At 38.3% G+C, this 22467-nt stretch overlaps 1 protein-coding gene across 4 annotated transcripts in view; it reads left to right on the plus strand.

Annotated features, from left to right (window-relative positions):
• Positions 1-721: 721 nt before the first annotated feature.
• Positions 722-22467, plus strand: part of LOC120803736 (oxysterol-binding protein-related protein 2-like) — a 34789-nt gene continuing 13043 nt past the window's right edge. The window contains exons 1-3 of one of the 4 annotated variants that reach the window (XM_040152561.1): positions 722-831; positions 17317-17700; positions 21650-21776. In XM_040152561.1, coding sequence (XP_040008495.1) covers positions 17664-17700; positions 21650-21776 — 164 coding nt within the window. In that variant the 5' untranslated portion in view covers positions 722-831; positions 17317-17663. Of the gene's footprint in view, positions 832-966; positions 1077-5037; positions 5633-12904; positions 13005-17316; positions 17701-21649; positions 21777-22467 lie in introns of those variants that run through there. The other 3 variants (XM_040152562.1, XM_040152564.1, XM_040152563.1) reach the window with 3 other exon arrangements.

The following is a 22467-nucleotide window of genomic DNA, read 5'->3' on the forward strand; positions in this document are numbered from 1 at the left end:
CCAAAAATATAAGACATAATCAAACGTCACCTCTTAATGTGTTCAGACACCCAGAAAAAGGACCTGATTAAGATATCAAGACGCAACACGGAAACAAAAAGTTAAAAACTTCACTATAGACTCCTGTCTCCATCATATTTATCTTTTTTACCATCGCCACCATCATCATCTACTGCTGACATGAAACATCCAGTGCGGAGACATAAATTCCAGTCATTCTCATCATGTTCAGTTCATCTACTTAAAGAGATAATGTGGAGACGTCTGGAACATGAAACCATCAGGGTGTGGTGTTCAGTGTCCACCTATGTTACACAATCGACCTGACATTATGTAGGCGCGGCAAACGTGCAATATCATCATTAAAACAAAAAAGCTTCAAAATATAGTGATGGCAAAGAATTATAACAGAGCTAAGTGATCCAATGTCACAAATCCAGGTTTATATCTACTTAAAAAAAACTTAATATAAATCAATAGTTTTTGAGCCAGTAATTAATAATAATAAAAAAAATCTGAAAAAAAAGTGATGGTGCCATTTATTACATCAAGGCTAAGATGTATAGCATAAAATAAAACATGAAAACCAAAACATTTCAAACAAGGGTAATATTGCATATTGGTTGACTGGATCCATACTTCAACTTATATTGTTATTGGTCAAGCGTTCCGCGTTTGACACCTGATTGGCTGCGGACCATGTCTATCATTAATCTAATCACGCCCCCTCTGCCAGCGACTTCCGCTTCTGTGTCAATTCAAGGCTACACAGTAAATTCCTGCTCATCTCTCTGGAGTAACCAAAACATTCATCAAGCACACACCGCAGAGGTAAGACGTTAGACATTTTACTGCTCTGTCTATGGTCTCCCGTTGTGTTTTCACGGCTGCAATTTTTTGCTTTGCCTTTTGTGTGCAAGGAAGATTGTTAGCTATGCTAGTTAGCCACCTTTTTTTTTTTTTCTTCTTTAGCCCGCCCGCTAGCGTTAATGCTAGCTGTCAAAAAGCTCCCTGACGTCCTGTCGGAGTTGGGACTGTCAGCGTGGTGTGTGTTTTAGAAGGATAAACTGTACCCGGTATGCTTATTTAATTACCTTACTTTCATTTAAAATAGTCGCTGAGGGAAATTAAATTTTAATTTGTCAAGTTGGATCAACTGCTAGACTGTATGCGCTAATGTTAGCAAGCAAAGAGTTTACGGTAGCGTATTTGGGATGGGTTCTCCTTGGCACTTAGCAAACAGTTATGCAGGGATTTGTTAAGTTGTCAGTGAAGACTTTATTAACAACACGAAGCTCAACATTTGAGTGATATATGCATTTTCAGCTACCGTCAGTCTTTGGGCTCTTTCCAGTGTATTAGCAACCATTACTAATAAGTTATCTGGTAAGACAGCGGTACGACTAAGGTGAGACACCTAAAGCCAAAAAAAATCTATACAGGTCGGAAGGAGAGTACTCTGTGAAACCCGTCAGACTTCCTAACGCAAGCAAGATTTGTAAAGGAACACCTGGATCACCAGCAGTACCACTTATCCTATCGCGTTTAACTGCCTCAGGAAGCAGTGGGAATGTTATGCTGCCTGTTTGGCTTCTCACTGACTCACAGGAGAGACTTCAAAAAGTTTGTCTTTTAAGGGTGGTGCACTGGAGGTCATTGACAGATTTGAAAAAAAATTGTCAGATTTGCACTGACACAGCAGGCTGTTTATCTGCTCTCCCTGACAGACATATCCCTCAGAGGCAGACATTGTACTGCTGCATCAACTGGCCGCTAATGATGATGATGCCAGAAAAAAAGTGCTTACACTAAGATTGAGAGTCTGTGTAGACACATACCATCATCCTGTTGTTTTAGTATTTTGAAAATGTTTTGACTACCACCGGCAAACATTACACCAATAGACAACGATGCAGATAAATTATTGATACATGTCTGAGAAACTAATATGGAGGTATTTAGAGACTTAACATTAACAGGACATTGCATAGTTTCACAATTTCACTTGTACCAAAACAAATCATTGTTTAAGGACTTGACTGACTGAAACATTATTGATGACAATTTGTGAAGGCAATTGACCACTTGAAAACAAAATATTTTATTTTTTTTTTTTTTTTTTTTACATCTATAACAAGATTTCAGATAAGACAAACTAATTTTTGGTAACTTTTGGTTGTTTTTTGTAATTTGTCATTATCTTCATATTTTTTAAACTAAATTAGTTATTGAATAATTGAATAAAATCGACATTAATGTCAGTTGCAGATACTATTCTACTTGAAAAGTATTTATTATACTACTTGATGAAAACTATTTTATATATAATATAAAACAGAATTTCAGTAACATTTAAAGATTAATGATGGATTTGAAATTTTTTTTCCAGTCCTAAAGAAACAGTTAGAATTTTTTCTTTTTAGAGCTGAGTTTGAAAATATGAGGCATCCACAGGATTTTGACAGAATACACCTGCTGATTTTATTGCTGCATTGCTTGAGACATCAGGCCATTCTCTCTGGTATTACAGCTCCCGAGAGGAAGGCCCTCTCCGTGTCATTTTGTTATGTGTCTTCCTCCCAAATGTGCTTTAATTACCCTCTTAGTTAGTTGCTATGGTCTCCATTTGAAAGGGAAGCATCGCACTTTGCTGTCGGTCTACCTTCCTCCCAGAAGAACAGCAGAGTGAGGCATTTATGCGTAGATGAGAGATTTCTTTGTTTGTTGATTTAGTGGTTACCCCAGTTAAGTGTTCATTCTTTCAGAACCTTAAAGATATTTCACTTATGCAATGTATATTTTTCAGTTCAGTGGTTACATTTAAGGGAACAGGAAAGAGATTTTGCAAGGCATGTCCTAAATGCCAGGTTTCAACACAGCTGAGAGGAATGTTGCAGCAGTGGCAGGACCAACACAGGCTTAAGGAAATGTAACACGAATACAGACGTGAATTACCGAGTTTTTCACCCTAGTTGTAGCTTTTAACACGAAATGCATCTTTTTGGCTCATTTAGCATGAGCTGGTAAACATGAAATAATAATTAGGGCTATAAAGATAAATCAGATGTGGAAAAATAATTACGGTACGGTACATGTGTCTTGTTACCTGTTCAATTCTATCTTGTCTATACTGTACAAACAGGTATTGTGTGAAGCATTTAATATGAAGATCCTAATAGGTTTCTCACTCACTTTTGCAGTTGTACAATTGAATACATTTTTTTTGGCGTCTCTTATCTGCAGTGTGTTGGTTGCCAGATGGGGATAGGGCAAAGTTTGAGCTAACTCTAGTCTAGGCAACCATCCAGGCAACAGAAAAACAATACTGTATGTATAATTTATACTAGAGAACATTTAGCCAATCAGGGTCCTGTCTGATGCACAGCCATTGTATTGTTTTTCTCTGCTTCCATTGCCTTATGGTCATACCGAGTGCACGTTGGTCAGCAGGGACAAACTGAGAACAAGCCTGCTTCAGATGCAGCACTATATTAATATGCTGTCATTAATGGCCAATATTGGTGATAAATAAGTAATAAAGATATTGATCTGTTACTCTTTTCCTTTTGGTATTTGTCAGATTGTGCAATGATTTGGGTATTATTAAGTGCGGTGGTAATTTTAAAACTTTCTTTAAAAACTAAATTCTCTGATTCTTTGCTAAAGATACATTTGGTGTATTATGCAGGGTAATTTTGGACCCTGATTAGGATGCAGTCCAGCTTGTGTTTTTGTACATAAAACTATCAAAGGTCCATGGCTGTTCAGTGTAATTCTGTGTAATTCCTGTCTGCAACTGTTCCCCACTAAAGGTGGATTTATTTTTATGGTTGGGCCGTGTGGTATCTACATGTGGAGGCTTTGTAGCTGCAACTGATGTGCTCTTCCTTAAGTACATTATTTGTTACTACGTGTCACAGCTATGGGGGACCATGCTCAGATTGGAGAAGTGTGATTGGTCAGTTCAGTTTGCTTCTTGTTTTCTCCTCCATGTTTCTTGTTCCAGCAGTGTTTACTGAGAGTGAAGATAGAATCAGCAACCACTTGCCGGTCAGCAAGCTGAAGAAGGGCTCGGAATTGTTTTCCCTTTCAGTAACAGTAGACTGCAAATTATTTTGTCATCCGGCAAAGTTGTACTGCTGCACAAACTGACTAAGAATGTGAACAGTTCGTTGTGATACACACCCTTTAAAACGAAAGTCTCATGTCCTGAAAGTGTGCAACTTGGACCTGCTAAAGCAGTCAACAGATTAAATCCTAAAGTAAATAATAAATTCATTCCTACACAGTAGTCAGTTCCAGCAAGACGACCAGAATCTAGCTAAACCAGATTTTCCCAGCTGAACCATTCACAAACAATGTTGCTTTTACGCATGTGTTTTATATGCCCTTAGTTAGGTGTGTCACTGTGTTTGCGTTTGAGTGGGGACACATTAAAGAAGTTTCGAGGCAAGTTTCAAGTGCACGCTTTCTATCTATAAACCTGTGTGAATTTAAGAATCATCCTGTCATGTTTTACTTCCTAGCAGGTACCGTTGGAATTTGCTGACTCACTCTAACACTGAATGGCAGTTTGTGTATGTGTGAAACTGTGCTCAGCATCCTGTTCATAGTGAGACATTGTTTTGTTCCCAGAGGGTTTACACTGTGTTCTAGCAGGAGCAACATGAAGAAGACAGACTCATGACTTCAGTCAGAAGCAGACACACAAAGCATCTTGGTGAACTCTTAAGGATTGTTCTATGCAAAGGAATTAAGCTTAGTTCTTGAATAAAACAAAAGAAATTGGACATATCCACTATAAAAATACTTAATCTTGGACTAGCCTTAGTCTTTCCAAGAAAAACCAGGTCTTGAACTATTGTTTTCATTTTATGACAAATTACTTACATACAGTCCTTCAAAGTCTTGTTGTTTTTTTCAGTTGTCAGGACACAGATTGTGAAATGCTTGAAGTTGTTACTATTGATATCCTTGTTTTTTTTTTTTTTTTTTTTTTTTTACTTTTAAGGTTTTCTGGGTAGGAATGCAAGCTAAAAGGCTGAAATGTTAATGTGTGTGTATGCTCGTATGTATTTGGGTGGGACAATGTTTATTCCTTTTTTAATTTGCTTCCTGGGCTGATGTCCTTGTCCAAATGACTGATGCAATGAAGAGGTTGCATGAGTGTCTCCCTCACTGTCTTTGGTGGACGGGTTTTACGGACAGATGGTAAAAATGTTTTTGCTATCTTTATTTTGTCCCTTGTTTTTTGCATTAGTACGAAGAGAAACCAAAGATGCAAAGGAGTGACAAGATAGAATGAAAAGTTTCTTCACAATTAAGCATGGGTGCATTTTCGACCTTTGTTAAGGAGTCCAGCTTGAAACCCTTACTTGCTTCTCATAAGTGGGGCTATGTTTTGCTCCCTCACACATTTTCATTAATCACTTTTTCAGCTGCACCTGTGTGTTTCAAGCTGATCAGGTGTATTAATGTTGTACCTTTTTTTTGAGTTTTATTTTCACTTTGCTGAGCAGTCGTTAATGTATCCACTGGTGCAAATCCTTTCTCTGCAGACCAGGATAGATGTTGTTGACCTCAGCACTTACTTTTTCCAGATCGATCCAGTCAGTGGATGTACTCCGACAAGGTTAGTCTTGTATCAAGTGAATTTGATTTCGTACTTGCAGTTGTATTTATAAAAAATCATTTGTTGGCTGTTGACATTTATACTCTCCCTTGTGATATGTACTGTACTTTCATTTTCCTGCCCTCAGGCAGGGACATGTGTCCTCTACAGATGAAAAATTACTTCAAAGCCTGTTTCATACAATTAATATTTCTTTTTCCTGCTTTGTAATATGATATTTGTTTTTGCGCATTTTGTTGTGCAGCTGGCTTAAATAGTGTCATTTTGGCCAGCTGCACTCTATATGACAAAAGTCGGGGTTTGTCTGGCCAGGAGAAGTTTGTGAGATTGGAGACAACTCTCAGATTTTGCCGTCTAGCACTGACAGGCTTTTGTTACATTTAAATGTCACCAGGCCATGGACACAGTCTGACTTTGTGTCCCTTTGTACAAAATCTACAACAGTGTTGTGGCGTGAGATGTATGAGCACAAGTTCTCAGAGCTCTGACAGGCTGACAGACAATCATTGAACAGCATTTTCTCTAGTACAGTTCAACTTTGGAAACAATGAAAAATAAAAAACATATGTAAGCACTCTGACTTTAGTAACTCCTCTTCATTCACTTATACACTCTTGATTGCTAGAGTTGTTCCCCAGTCCTTCCCTACTTCCCAGATGGTGACCCAACCTATCTTCACCATGGGTGCAAGTAATATGAATGTTAATATTTGGATATCAAGAAGTTTTGATTTAAATGCCGGTATTATTTCAGCTTTCCTACAGTTATAGTACACACGAAGAAGGCACCAGTTACTTGGGCACAGTTTTGGCTTTGCTTCACCTACATCTGTCTTTGCATAGCACACAATGTCATGACACTCGTAATTCACCTAAACTTCTGTCCTTCTTGAACCTCATTTTCTCCTCTGCACAAATGGGTGCACAGACAGTACCCACAGCAAAATGCTGCACTCCCTCTGACACAGTGGCCTGTCTGTGCTTTTTTTCCTCCTAACATTGCTTCTCATGCTGCATTCACATCCTGCCATCCATCCCTTCCCTTCATGCTTACCTTAATCTTCTAGCTATAACCTAAAGCACTTGCTTGGTAGAACTTAATCAAATGAAACACGATCTCTGTAAAATCTTTGCCCAAGAAAAAAAGTTTAATTAAAGGCGTAACAACAAAAGCGAAAATTACCTGAATTATCCTCCTCATCTTAGGTTGTGCACTAAGATGTTGGTGAGACAAGAGTCAAGTGCAAGGATGTTGGTCAACAAAGAGCACTACAACATGTTGCGATTTTGACAGCTATATAGTGTGCTGCAGACTTTATCGGTACCATAAAATTCATTGCAGCGTGTGTGTGCCTGTGTGTGATGCTAGCCATTTGGCCAAAATCTGACAAAGCCAAAAGTTGTGTAAGTTCTGTAATTTACTGTTGTGCAACAGTGTGATGTTTGAATGTTGGAAAAGAGACATGCAGAGTTGGAATGGGAAATAAAAAGATCTCAAAAGTAGCCAGTTTTTTCTGGGTTATTTTTCTCCAGTATGTAGTCACAGTAAAACAGTTAATAAATACAGCTTTGCTATTACGCTTGTTTTTATTTCTGTTTGTTTGTTTTTTTTTTGTTTTTGAAAATTTTTCAGGCTAATCAGGAAATCAGACAAAAGTCAATAAAATTACAAGAAATTTCTTGTCCCAATATTGATACTAGTGACAACCAGGGTTTATTTGCAAAGTGAATGAACATTACTAGCTAGTTGTTGCAAGCTCAAGGCTTGTGTTTGACCAGTCAGTGACATTGAGCACAACAGACCCCACAAAATGGGTCTTTGGTCATCAAAAATTCCTACTTTGGCACCAGAAACTGCAGTCGAAAAGCAGAAAAAGTTTTTGTGAAATGGCTTTCTGAAAAGGTTTAGGGGCCTCTAAAAAAATTCCTGCTGTGGAAAATGATAAGTTGCTCTAAGGAGCCACTGGTCTTATACACTTCCACTTAACCCAAAAGTTGTTCTTTTATTGTTGGTTACATTAAAGGTAAGAATGGTCTGTGTCACAGCTTCTACTCTCAGTATTCACCTTCATTATATGTGTCACATTGACTTGTGCTATGTGTTTCACGGTCTGCAGAGGTGTACCACCTATTGAGATAGGTGTGTGTAAAGAGAAAAAAAGAGGTGTGTGTGTGTGTATGCGTGTGTGGTGTATCATCGCTCAGTACTGGGCTCCGTCTCGCATGGCAACAGCTCTCGTCTCTTTATTTCTTTTTTTCTTGTCTCTCTCTCCGTCTGTCTCTGGTCCTCTCTCTCTGTGTCCCTGCGGCTTTGGATGTCAGTCCTCGGAGGAATGCGCAGAGAGATGTCGATAGGCCAGTCGCTGTATGCTGGATTTACGAATGGAACAGTCACATCGGTAGGTTTGTCTCTGAGGTTCTGACTGATTGGCTATCAGATTAGTGGCCACTGGAAACATTGGGGTTGCTTCACTGCCTTTTGTTTGGTATAACCTGTTCATTTTGAGGAGGCAAAATGAATAGGTGAAGCCCAGGGAGACTTTGATGATAGGAGGCCTCAGTCATAATTTGGAATGATAACATGCTGATATCTGACATGACATGGTTATCTGATTATCTGGATCAACAGTACTAAAGAATATTCCTTTAACAAATGGCTACTTGTTACTAGCACTGTCAATTTAGCCTCTTTAGATGAATGGGCCTCTGCAAATTCGATCTGCTAAATATGATGGGGAGCTTGACTCATCTCCGACATATGCGGAAGTTAATATCTGAATTCATGGAGGGTCTTCCAATCCTTTTTATTTATTTATTTTTAGCATGACTAATGTATAAAAAAAGACTAACCTCTAGTGTAGACATAAGTGATCATTTTAAGGTCCAGTGATGTTGCAACTTTTCAACTCTGGTGTAAACACATGCAGTGTGAAATCTTGTTAACGAAAAAAAATATTATTCTTTAATACTAATTACTTATTAATTACTTATCCAAAAGCAATTGAATAATCCCTTTTTTTTTGTAGTGTTGACTTTGGTTTGTGGTGTTTCATTGTCATTCCATTGTCCACTGTCAGGAATTAGGAATAAAAGACCCTTGCTCTTACTCTAAAAGAAAAAAAAAAAGACTTGCATTTTAGGATTAGTCTCCCCTTTTGTCTAATAGAAATAAATCTTAACCAAAAGTTTAGTCATCTAATTATTCCATTTGAGATGTATTATTTCATTATATTTTCGGTTATTTTGGATTGAACTCAAATTATGGTACTGGATATATATTAAATACTAATTTCAATAATATTAGTGTGGAAAAAATGTGGCACATTCCTCTGCTTATTCTGACATTATATGAAAGTGGCAACATCATTTTAAGCATCTTTCTTTTGTTCTCGGCTGAAAAAAATCTTTCAGATTATGAATCATGTTATTTTATTTGTACTTTATTTCTGGTGGGGAAAAAAGGTTACGTCAGTAGTTGATTAGCTCTGTTAACAAGGTGAGTTCTGTGTTAAGTGAATAATGTGCAAGAAACCCCAACATAAAAGAATAGTTAATATCACCAAGGTGAGGCTGCTTTCACCTTTTCTTTTTTACTTTTCTTTTTTCTTTATTTCTACACCTGACATGCCAGATACATCTGTTTCTCTGTATTTGTGTGCATCTAATGGAATACGAGTCTCAGACTGGTGTTACTTGTAATAAGCTAATGTCCAAGTAAGGAGGATCGTGTTTGTGGTGTGTACATGGTGCCATGTCTGTCATGGTTGCGTAACGGCTCATGAGCGTCTGAAACAGAGAGAGCGATATGATCTGAGAGCCTGTTGCAGCCAATCAGAAGGCGCTCTCTCTCTCTCTCTCTCTCCTGTCTGTGTGAGTGTGGGAATCTACTTTATTTGTCTAAACAGTTACGGAATAGAAAACTGAGTAGATTAAAAACACAAGTTTACTAAAATAAAATCTATATATGGAAACTGAAAAACTGAAACTGCACTTCAGTGCAAAACTGTATTTAGCTTGTACAATAAAAATTAGCAAGATATAATACCATGGATAAGGAAGTATTTAATTTCAGTTTCAGAGATGCAAAAGCGGAATAATTTAACTTAATAATCAAGACTACAACATTCCTCAGAGTTATTGAGATTAACATCTTAGCCATGATTCATTCCCAGATAATGCTCTAATTCTTAGTTCCTGTCTCTTGTCAAACATTAAAACCTAGTTATTGAGGTCGAGTGCGCCACCTCAACTGTGCTTCAGAAACTCTTAAAGGAGCAGAATCTGTTCTCAGAAGGGCCAAGTACAGCCTGAAGACACATTTTTCAAGTGTCGCCACATATCAAAAGGACTTTTCTTATAATTTGGAAATCAACTTTCACAATGTGTTCACTTTTAATGGTTTGTAAACAGTCGTAGCTGTCACGCACAGGTGAGGTAAGTGGTGTGGCACAAAGCTAACAGAAACAAAGAGAAAAGTCTAAGACATGAGCGTGGAGTTTGAATCAGTGTTATGTTTATTGCAGGGACTTTGCGGGTGGCATGACGCATCCTGTTGCTTAATTCAAAATTGTCTGGTGACTTCCAGGCTTGGTTTGGGCTGATAGCTGGAAGCGGTATGTTATGAGATTAGGTTTAAACTTGCTTTAACACAGTCAAATCAATTTCAGGCGGCACACTGCAGGTTTCCCCAAATAGAATAGAGGTGAATTGTATTCAATAAATAGTGACTTACAACCAAGGCAGGCTGCCATACCAGGAAATATTGGAGAAATTCTTGCAAGATTAACAATTCACAGTATTACTGTCAATTACTGTTGACCTGACTTTCAGAGTTGGGCTGGGTAATGCCTACAACCACACGATACGATACGTATCACAAGACATGTTGATTTGGAATAATAACCATGTCCTACACAGAATTTACTAGAACAGCTGTTCTGTATTATTCTGTATAACGGCAAAGGCAAAGCCTTAAGGATCGCACAACTTAAAAAACTTCAAATCCAGGCCCACAGAGATCTGGAGTAAAATAAAATATACGGTTTATAATTCCAGAGTTATTCAAAAAAATTTCTTTAAAACTAAAAATGGCCTTTTCTGTTGTCTCTTATGCTTTGTTTCACTTGACTGTAAGTGCATTTCTATTTGCTGTAAGAATGTCCACCTGACATATCAGGCACAAACTGCAGGCTGCTGGTCTAAGAAGCGCACCAGCATGTCACAGGCGCTGTTCCATCTCATAGTTACATCTGTCACAATTTAATTGATCGAGATTGAGTAGCTTCTGCTTTTCATTTAGTGTATGGCTTGCAATTGTGCTTTTTCCTTTAAAAAAAAAAAAAAAAAAAAGCCATAATGCTGCTAATTCTTCCCAGTAGACGAGAAACTGTGGGCATTTTGAGTGCATGCTGAGCGGCCAAATTCAAACTGTGTGCAAAGCATTTCACAAGCACTAATTTCTCCAGCTGTGCCATAATTGTCATGTTGGAGACTTTATCTGTCACAACGCAGGATTCTTGTCAACAAGCCCCCTGCATCCACCACGTCCCATAGCAAATCAGCAATATTTGACCCAGTGTGGCTGTCAAACGTACATCTGGTCTGCAGGACATGTGAGATCATTTCCCGGTCTGGAGAAATATGGTTATTAGAAGTGCATTTTTTATCTTCTGAGCCCGTTGGGATGTTGAGGGAAATTTACAGTTGAAAGCCTTATTTAGGGTTGCTTGAGATGAAACACGTTGGCCCTGTGTTGTGATCAGCCACTAGCAGCAGGTACAATGGTGTCTTGTCATGTGAAGATGGAGGTTCGGTTTTGCCAGCGGTGGATGGAGTTTTTCGCTGTTTTCATTAATTTCATCCATTCATCCATTTGCTGTCACCTATTGGCTTTATTGTGCGCTGCACCATCTTTTGTAAACTGCCATCACAGCATTTGATGCCGTATCAATACAGTAGCATCTGCATCTATATATGCATCAGCAAGGAGTACATCACGATATATTGTTATATTGAATTTTTTTTTCTTTTTTTTTTTTTTTTTTTGAGCACAGCCCTAGTAACTGTGATGTTGTCTGGTTGTCTGAGACTGTACTGCAGGACCTGTAAGACCACATTTTCATGTTCTCTCATTGATGACATAATCAGTGTCAAGAGTATGTGAGTTTATCGCATCAAACCAACAATGTAATAATATTATTGATGACACTCTCAGTCACCATAACCCTTGCTCACTGTGTTGTTATGCACCTTTTTACCCCCTCAGTGAGGACTTTCACTTAGGGAGGTGCAGCTTTACATATGTCCGTGTTGCCTATTCCAGATCTTAAAAATGATAAGGAAGTTTCAGTAAAGCATCATTATTCTTGGTATGATTGGCTGCTACAGTTCTACAGCAAAAGGATTGTAAAGTGTGGCCTAAGTGATGAGCAAAATTCAGAGGTTATAATAACCCATGCAAATCAGATTTTCAGCCATATTTTCTGTGTTCAGGCATAAAAGTAGGCATCACTTGCTTTCTGTCATACAGTGCTGTTGTTCCATAGCAAAGTTGTCACTTTGTGTTTCCAAGATGCCATGTTCAAGGCTGAAATATTATTTTATCTTACATTTAGTCACTAGGAGTCAGCAAACCCTCACCTGGCATTTCTGTTCAGAAGATGCAGTTTGGTCAGAATGGAGTCTCAGTAGCTGCTGCAGGAAGCAGGCAGTTTGGGAAAGCTGTCTTTGTATCCTCAGACTAAGGAGACACATTTTTTAACTTGAAAAGTTGAATTGTCATTTCCTCCAATCTGGCTTCAAAAATGGACTACAGAACGTTTTAAAGTTTTTTGGGAGTGCCCTAGTTTATGTGATTATGAGGCCAAAGGAAATGTCAGGCTTTGTCGTGCAGATCTGTTGGCTGGATATCCTTCGCTGATAAGGAGTCAACTCCCTTTTTAAATGGGATCTCCTTTATTCTGTTTGATTGTTTTTTAAATGGGTTAGTATAAGAGCTTTTGACGTAGTCAGAAACATAGGTTTTTTTAATCTGTCATTTTATTAGTTAACATAAAGCACATCATTATAGATTTTATAGGAACCAACCACAACACGAAACTGCAAGGTCGAGTATTGAATTAGCTGTAGAAACAATTGTAGCTTGTCAACCATTCTGTCCACCTTATCGATTGCGGAGGCTGAGGACAAAGTTCATTTGTGGTTCTGAAGGCGTTACCATCTCTGGCAAAGGTAAAACCCTACCATTGCATATAAAGAGGCAGAGAGAGACGCAGGGAACAAGAGCGTTGTTTTCCCTCAGATTCAGCATACCACTTTCAGAAATGAGTAACTACGAAATTAGGTGTGTCTTTTGGGATTTAATCACACTACAGGTATGTAAAGATATATAGAGCTCACAACCTAAAAAAATAGTGGATTATCATTAAGCATTTTCCAAAGACTGCATTGCTGTATTACCCAAAGATATATGGATAGAAAAACAAATGATGTTCAGTGATGTGGTTTAATGAACAATGACTACATGGCTTTGGACAATGTCCTAGACTACAGTCAGAAACAACTAGAGGAAAGATAATAATATTGTCTCAATAATGGATTCTGTAAACACAAAGAAAAACATTTGATGATTGGTTTTAACTACTGGTAGTAATTCTGAAGGTGCCAGAGGACAATAAAAGTGTAGAAGAAGGAATATAGACTTTAAAGATGGTCAGTATGGTATTATTATTTGGACAGTGACACAATTTTTGTAATTTTGCCTCTGTGCACCACCACAGTGGATTTGAAATGAAGCCCTCAAGATGTGATTGAAGTGTAGACTTTCAGCTTTAATTCAAGGGGTTTAATAAAAATGTTTTATTAACCGTTTAGGAATTACAGCTATTTCTATACATACTCCCTCATTTTCAGAGGCTCAAAAGTAATTGGACAAACCAACATAACTATAAATATCAGGACTATTTTTAATACTTGGATGAAAATCCTTTGCAGTCAATGACTGCCTGAAGTCTGGAACCCATGGACATCACCAAATGCTGAGTTTCCTCCCTTGAAATGCTTTAGGCCTTTAGTGCTGCTGCCTTCGGTTGCTGCTTGTTTGTGGGGCTTTCTGCCCTCATATTTGTCTTCAGGAAGTGAAAACATGCTCTGCTCGGTTAAGGTCAGGTGACTGATGTGGCCAATGAAGAATATTCCATTTCTTTGCCTTGAGAAGCTCTTGTGTTGCTTTCGAAGTATGTTTTAGGTCATTATCCATCTGTACTGTGAAGCTCCGTCCTATCAGTTTTGCAGCATTTGGATCTGAGCAGATAGTATAGCCCAATACACTTCTGAATTCATCCTGCTATCAGCAGTCAGCAGCATGCCATAACGCTGCCTCCCCCATGTTTGACAGATGATGTGGTATGTTTTAGATCACGAGCCATTCCGTTCCTTCTCCATACTCTTCTCTTCCCATCATTCTGGTACAAGTTAATCTTGGTTTCATCTGCCCAAAGAATCTTGTTCTAGGTCTGGGCAGGATTTTTTAGATGTTTGTGGAAAAGTCTAATCTGGCTGTGAAGGGTTTTTCTTCACTAAGGGAAAAATTCGGCCATCATCAGCTTTAATTGTCTTCCATGGTCCTCCAGACCTTTTGGTGTTGCTGAGCTTGCCAGTACATTCCTTCTTTTTAAGAATGTACTAAATTGTTGATTTAGCCACTCCTAAAGTTTCTGCCATTAGGTTTGTATTGTTTTTTCAACCTAATGATGGCCTCCATCATTTTAATCAACACCTCTTTGGACTGGATATTGAGAGTTCCCATGAACAGCTACCAAATGCATATTCAACACTTGGAATCAACTCCAGATCTTTTATCTACTTAATTTGTCATGAAATGGACGGTCAGTCAATTGTCCAATTACCTTTTGAGCCTCTGAAGATAAGGGACCATGTATAGAAATGGTTGTAATTCGTTGAATGCAATATTTTTGTTAAACCCCGTGAATTAAAGCTGAAAGTCTGCACTTCCATCACATCTTGATGGCTTCTTTTCAAATCCATTGTGGAGCACAAAATTACGAAAATCATGTCACTGTCCAAATACTTATGTAACTAACTATATATTAAACATATTACTGCCTAAAATGTAAACAACAGAAGCTGTGATGAGAAGGGAGACTATTCAAAATGGGATTCCAATTTTACATTGAGATGTTAAGGACACTTGATGAGTGTACCTATATCTGTATACAAATAAGTTAAAAACCCTATCAATCTGACTTACCATCATCGAAGTCATTATTTAAAAATGCCACACATTGTAAATTGAATGCTTTTTTTTTTGTTGTTGTTGTCATAAATGATGGAGTGTTTTTTAATTTAATATTTTTTCTGAATGTGAAATTAAACCAGCAAGTTGAATATATCACCTTGATCTTTGAGAAAATTAGAATGAGTATTATTTACTATTTTCTGACATATTTTTCTGACATGTGTTTCCAGGGCTTGCTGGTACACACACATTTGAGCCCGTACTCAAAAAGTATTGAGGTTCCATCCTGCTTTTGTCCGGGTGTGTAGAGCCCATGTGTAACTTAAGATAAAGTATGAAAAAAAAAAAAAACTTGATTTAGATTTACTGTGTGTTAGGGAGCAAACCTCTGCTGTGTGACGGTGTCTAGCCTACTGCTGAGCTTCTGCTACAAATGATGATTCAGCATTTAAGTCAACATTTATCGTATTTGCCATGTGGGCTGTGTCATTGTGGTGAAAATGTTTCATGCTAGTTTGGTTTCCTTGTTGTGTTACTAAGGTTAGGCAAGCAGATTATAGAGTTGAGAGAAAAAAGTGGATAAATAAGGCGTCATCATGAAAATTATTAAGTCGGAGTGTGATAAATGTCTTAAAATGGGCTGTGTTACTGAGCCAAACAATGAATGCTGTAAGTGATAGAAATTAGATATACCCTTCACAAACGGCAGAATGATGTGATCTGCTGCAAGCGCAGTGAAGTGTTTCTTTCCAAAAGCTGTTCGAGTTTTAATGGCGACTAATTGACATACTCATTAACTTGTTAGCGTCACTTCAATCTGTATAATGTGTCAAGATATTAACCTGGCATTACAGCCGGCTGCTTGCCCGGTTCCACCTTCACTGATTATCATCCTGTCACTTTTACTCACTGACATTCAACAGGAGGGAGAAAGGGCCATATGCATAGCACTATAACATATATTAATAAGGCCAGTTCAATCAAAGGCTAAATTTTACGTTTTTTAAATCAGATTTATCCAAATGCTATGAGGGTAAATGTACATCACCTGCTCAGTTGCTAATTAAACTGAACATATCTTTCAAATGTTTGTTGCTCAATAGTAATTTGGTTGAGATTGATTTTTCATTATGCTTATTGGTTTTTTAAAGAACCAAATATAACTATGTCAAAATGTAACTTATTTGGGGATTTGAGAAATAGAGGTGATTCGGGGTCACTAGTTTAAAACTTTGAAGAGCCAATGTACCAAACAGAAGGTAACAAAGACCCAGAATGCCTGTGACAGTGGTGTCCCAATTATGTAACTAGTGGACTAGAAAACCCTCTGTTTGCACTCAGTGGGCCATGATAGACAAGCTTGTTGCTCAGCCAGACTAAGCAGATTTTCAGCTGGTAGCCTAGATGGCTTGGAATGAGCTTCAGCATTTTATGTCATCTGAAATCTTACAATTACTGCCTGTGGAGGGCCAATAACAAGAGCACTACAATGGTCTAGGCATCTATTATGAAGGCATACACAATCTTCTCAGCATTATGTTTTCTTTAGAGAGCTCTCAATTCCGCATTGCTCCATAAATTGCAGAAAATATTTTTGTCAACAAATTAAAATTAATCGAAGACTTACATTAGAATATAAATAACACTCTCTGGCTTATGACCAGTAGTTGCAGCTGTGAGGCCAAGACTCTAGACTAGGCAGACATGGAATTTGAGACTTTGTTTAGCTTGAATATACATTACTATTGCTCAAATGTGGCAAAAAAACTTATAAAATGTTTTCAATTGTGTAACTTCATTCTCAAAAGGAGAAAGATTAGAGATGTTGTTGAAGGGCGGGAATGTAGCGCCTTTATTCCACCTCGCCGTTCTGCATAAAAGTTGCGAACACGGAATGGGGGGGCATTGTCGTTCTGGCAGTAAGCCAGCGAGGGGGTAATCACAGACCCAGATCGACGTCTGTGTAAAACGGAGAGCCGGCATGGCGGGACAGATGCCGATGCTGTCCGGAACGCCGGCATGCTAATTAAAAGCACACACAGGGGCAGCACTATGGCAACTTTGTTTAATTCAGCGTAAACAAGCAAAGCCGGTATAATTCTTCCGTCTTCTTAAAGATAATATAGCAGAATCTCTGTTTAAAATGGGCTGTCGTGTGAAAAATCACAGTTTAGGTGTGAAGATACATCGTTTTCACAATCCTGCTTAAAAGACAGACTTGATTTGTACCAAAATCTTGTTCTCTGTTTCAAACTGTGTTGAAGTTTTTTTTTTTTTTTTCCCTCCACGTCTTAGTCTAGACATAGTTGTATTGTCAATCCTGACTTTGTCTCCTGTAAACAATGTGGTAAAAACATGACTTTTTATTTACATTCTTTAATCGGGTGAATTAGAACTCAAGACTTAAATGCTGTTGTTTTTCTCTACAGGTTACTAATGAGCTTCACTCAACGAGCCAGAGAAACCCAAATTGAACTCTGAAGTTGCATCAGCTCTCCACCTGCCTTTGTGTTACCTAACTAACTGATTTGCTCTGATTGACATCTCCTGGTGTCATTCTTTTGTGGTCAAACTGTCCAACAAAATCAGCATTGGATTGTTTGGGACGTTCCCTGGATATTGAACAAATATAGTGCTGTTGCCGTGGTGACACTCCAGAGGGACCTTGATTGAAAGGTCTGCTTCCAGACGAACTGTCAGGGGCTGCCACCAAAAGGAACATGTGCTAGAAGTTGAACGTCTTTCCTAAACAACTGGTCGGCTTTGACTCTAGAAGATGAGCAATGAGGATGAATTCTACGACGCCGTCACAGGTGAGTGGAGAGTCTGTGTTTGTGTCAGTTTGAATAAATCTAGTGTCTCAATTTTATAGTTCTAGTTCAAAAATGTATAGGTTCTTCTTCAGAGAGGCAAATCAAGTTAGAGATGATTATTTTTATCTCTTAAGCTTGTCAATTATTATAGTTTGGCCTATAAAACAAAAAAAAAAGCAAACAAAAAAAAAAACCCCAGTAACACCAGTTTCCTAAAGCCCAAGTCAATCTCATCAAATTCCCTGTTTTGTTTAACCAACAGTCCAAAATATAAAGGATATTGAATTTACTATCACATAAGAAAAGCAGCAGATCCTCACAAATTACAAGCTGGAATGAGGAAATGTTTGGCATTTTTTTCTTTAAAGGGGACCTAATATGCTCACCCTTATTTCTGTCATATATGTTACGGTACAATATCCGATGTTCATATTAAACTTGGCCAAAGTTTCAAATAATGAGGTAAAAGTATGCAAAAGTAATTCCTGTGAGACAAAAGCTCAGGCTGCTCTGAACAGTAGGTTTCCAACTTTTCTTTTCTTTTTTTCTTTCTACTTTCGTGATGAGTTGAAATCAGCTCTTCAGGGATTTCTTTATATAGTCATCCGATTCAAGCACAGCTCCAGGCACAGCACACCCACAAAGTACCCATCCATCCGCTCAGTCTGTCTGCTCAAGTATACTCTGCAAGTTTTTGGCGGTTTTTCAGTATGTCTCACAGAAAGCTGTTAAAGAAAGTTAATGGATCAGTGTGTAGGATTTAGTGGCATATAGTGGTGAAATTGCAGATTGCAACCAGCTGAATACCCCTCCCCTCGTCCCTCCCTTTCCAAGCGTGTAGGAGTAACTACGGTGGCCGTCAGGTAACTAAAAATGTGAAAGGCTCCCTCTAGAGTCAGAGTTTGGTTTGGCGGTTCTGGGCTACTGTAGAAACATGACGGTGCAACATTGCACACTCCTTGGAAGAGGACCTACTCCGTATGCAGATATGAAGGGCCCATTCTAAGACACAACGATTCTTAGTTCCGGGTGATTATACACTCATGAAAACATAATTATGAGTGTTATATTCCATTTCGGCCAATAGATCCCCCTAAAACCTACACACTGGTCCTTTTAAATTTGTTTGCCTTTGCTAAAGAAGAAGTCACCAGACAACACTGGATGCAGTTTCATATGCCAGCATGTTTGTATTGATACTCGGACCAAATGGCTTGTAAATACAATTTCAGTGCAGACAATGGTTGTATACAATATAGCTAAACTTATTTAGGGGGCTAACGATGATTGTATGTAACACTACAGCTGTGCTCCAAGCAGTCCGACAAGCATATGCTGCTTTATCTGCTCAAAGTGTCAGTGTTATTTTCACGATGGCGGTGCTCACAAGCACTGGGTGCGCCGCCCCTCGGCAGGCTCCCAGAACTTAGCCAATCAGAAGAAAGTGGCCTTTTAGGGAGGGGGGCCTTACAGAGCTAATATTGCCTGTTTTAGTGAGAAGCTCGGTTGAGTGGTTGCATAACAAGCATTATGAGACAAACAAGGATTTTTTTAAAACGGAATCATGCAAATCTATTCTAGTGGAGTCCCAGAATCAAAATGTAGAGCTGGAAATGAGCATAACAGGTCCCCCTTTAATTATGACTGAAACAGTTATTTTATTAATTATTTATTTTAAGTGGTTTCAGATTTCTTCTACTGTGGAGAGATTAGACAAGTAGTCCTCCAAGTCAACAATCATGAGAGGCTGTGCTTGCTAATGTTACAGTGGCCCTGAAGGGTCTGATATCCATGCATGAGCCAATTATAAACACGTAATTAGAGTGAATCCTTAAAGCGTTGCTTTGTCATATGAGGATGTTTTGTATGAGTTTTGTACACTTACATTTTCATCAAGACCATCTAATATGAGAGGTGTAGTTTAACTAGCGTTCCGTGTGTCTAAATTGCCAAGAACAGAACAGAGTTTTAAGAAGTTGCTCAGAGAGTGTTGCTGGCTTGTGCTTAAACACCCTGAGGCCAAGGGGCTTCACTCATTCTGAGAGATACTGGGATATGATTCTGAGAAATAAGAGCATGTAGACAAGATGGATTTTGGTGATGGTGAACATTTTACTGCAACAGACACGTTACATTTACCAGCCTCTTGTGTCCATTTACTAGTTTGAGGGTTGAAGGGCAGGGAAAAACAGGGTGGTGTTTTGTGTCATCAGAGAACCTTTACTACCAATTGTGTCCTTGTTGTGTGATACTACTAGTTGACTTACAGTCATTGTTGTGTCACTATTATTTAGTCTTTTGCAGGTTGTTGTTTTCATGCAGATATGAATAAAAGATTAAGATGTGTATGGGTGTGTGTGTGTGTGTGTGTGTCTCCACTTGTCTTTGTTTCATTATTATAATCATCATTTTAGTAATCTGAGACAGATGCAGACAAGGGCAGATGTATTATTCAGTAGTAGGAATACACAAGATTAACTGTGATCAGCATCAGGTGGCATCCATTTTGCCTGACCATTTTTTTTTCTCCTTATTGGGTCACCAGTTTTATACAATAGGTGGTGACTAAGGTGAATTAAAATATATCAGTACTCTGTTTGGTAATTTTGTTATTTTTCCAGAATAATATTGATCCTCAGAACTGTTCTTAAAACTGTTAAATTTTTTTAACCAACGAGGCTAAATTTGCCATATATTACAGAAGTCTGCTCCAAGGTCGCCTAATGGCAGCTAAAGAGGCGTGGAGGATGTTGTCGAAAGACTGCATATTTTATGCACAGAATAATAGACAGTATTTTATACACACTAATTTGGTTTTCTGTGGCTCAACAGATGGTGGTTCGAACCCTGGCTCCTCCTGTCCACATGTCAAAGCTAATGAGCCCCATATTGCTCCCGATGGTCAGACCAGTGTTATATAAATGCAGTCCGTTTACCATTTAAATATATGGAGGTTTGGAGCAAATGGCAGAATTTTGAGTTTCACCCCTGTTTCACCCGTTGTGATTGACTTTGTAGTGTAACTGTAGTGTAATACAAATACAACCCCCCCCACCAAAGAAATGGAACTTGTGAGTAACATGACTATCATCACTGCCAATCATTTACTAATAACAAATGCAGATCCTCTAAAACATTTCAGTACCTCTTGACATTATACTGACAGTTGAGAAGGTGTGTTTGCTGAATGATAATAAGCCATTTGGTCTATTTTAAGCTGCTGTTAAGGCCCCACCTTGAGCTCACCAAAACTTCACCCTGCAGCACTAAGTGCTCACCTGCCATGTTCACATTCTGACTACCACCCAGGTGGAGATCACTGTTTTTTCAGTTTTGTCTCTTAACTCATGTTCATACCCTCATTATTTTCTTTTTTTTTTACCTTTTAATATTTATAAAATTTGAATTTAGAGTTGTTGTTTTTTCACACTGCATGACAATGTCAGGTATACAGGGTATTTTATTTGCATTGCAGCTATTGAAACAAGATGCCATGGTTTCATATGGTTGCAACATGACAATTTATATGCAATATTTACCATTATTTATATTGTACCTTGGAACTTTGGAATCATGACCATAAATTGGTTAAAAGCGTTTTTAAAGACACCCACCGCTAGTCTCAGTGAAGAGACTAGTCAGTGTAAACAGTTTCAGGCAATCAACAAAGTTTGCCGGCCAGACACAGACAAGAAGTACCCAATGTAGCATGCAAACAGTATGCAAATTTATACCGTTGTCTGTGACTGTCTAATGTTGCCAACAAAATACTAATATTTGACCCCAAATCAACTGCCAGCAAAATCATAGATGTCTCTATTTCATTAGAAGACTAGTTTTTAACATTACTTTCTACATCTTTTAGATGTTACTTTTTAATCCACAATGAATGAGCAGGTTGTGAGATTTATTGTGACTATAACCTTACGTCACATTTTGTCTCCCATAGGCCTGGATTCAGATGAGTCGTATGAAGGGGTGTCGGAAGCCAGTTTCAAAGATGCACTGGTGTTTGATGGCAGCAGTCAGAAGGACAACGGCTCAGTGCCACAGGAGAACGGCATCAAGAAACACAGGTACTGCTGGATTCCTGCACCACATTCCATCTGCAAGTGTGTGTGTGTATTTGTATGTCTGAGCTGCATTATGTGTTCTCCAGAAACTATTTGAAGCTTCCTACTGAATCTAATACAATGTGAAGGGCAGGGTCACAACTTTTACTGACTAGGGTTGGATGCCACTTGGTTAATAGCTCTGTATTTGATCTTCCATTTACAGATTTTTATGTTGTCTTTTGTTGACATTTATTATAACACATTTTTTCTCACAAAGTTTTGCCACGCAACTGAACTGTACACTGCCATTGTAGCATGAAAAATGACTGGAAGACATGGCTGCAAGTTGAAAAGATGGGCCCATTTTATTACCATAACAAATGCATTTTCATAGTAAGGCAAAGTAAGTATTCACTCAAGTTGCAGTAAGATTAATGACCTTTGGAGGACAGCTGTTCTACGGTACATATGTTAAATGCCAGCACATGTAAAGAAAGGCACACCATGCAAAAGTTACTGGGTTCTTAGAGAGTAGGAGTGAATTTCTGCAAGAAATCTTAGAATATTTATTCCAAGGCTTTTAGATTGGTGTGATCCATTCTAGATGTGAAATATCGAAGAGAAAAATAGAAGGAGAAAAAGTTGGGAGAAGTCAGTGAGGGACTTATTTTGTTGACTCATACATAAAAGCATTTGGCTTTTGCTGCCATAT

This window comes from Xiphias gladius, chromosome 18, assembly GCF_016859285.1.
Source record: "Xiphias gladius isolate SHS-SW01 ecotype Sanya breed wild chromosome 18, ASM1685928v1, whole genome shotgun sequence".
Taxonomy (NCBI): Eukaryota; Metazoa; Chordata; class Actinopteri; order Istiophoriformes; family Xiphiidae; genus Xiphias; species Xiphias gladius.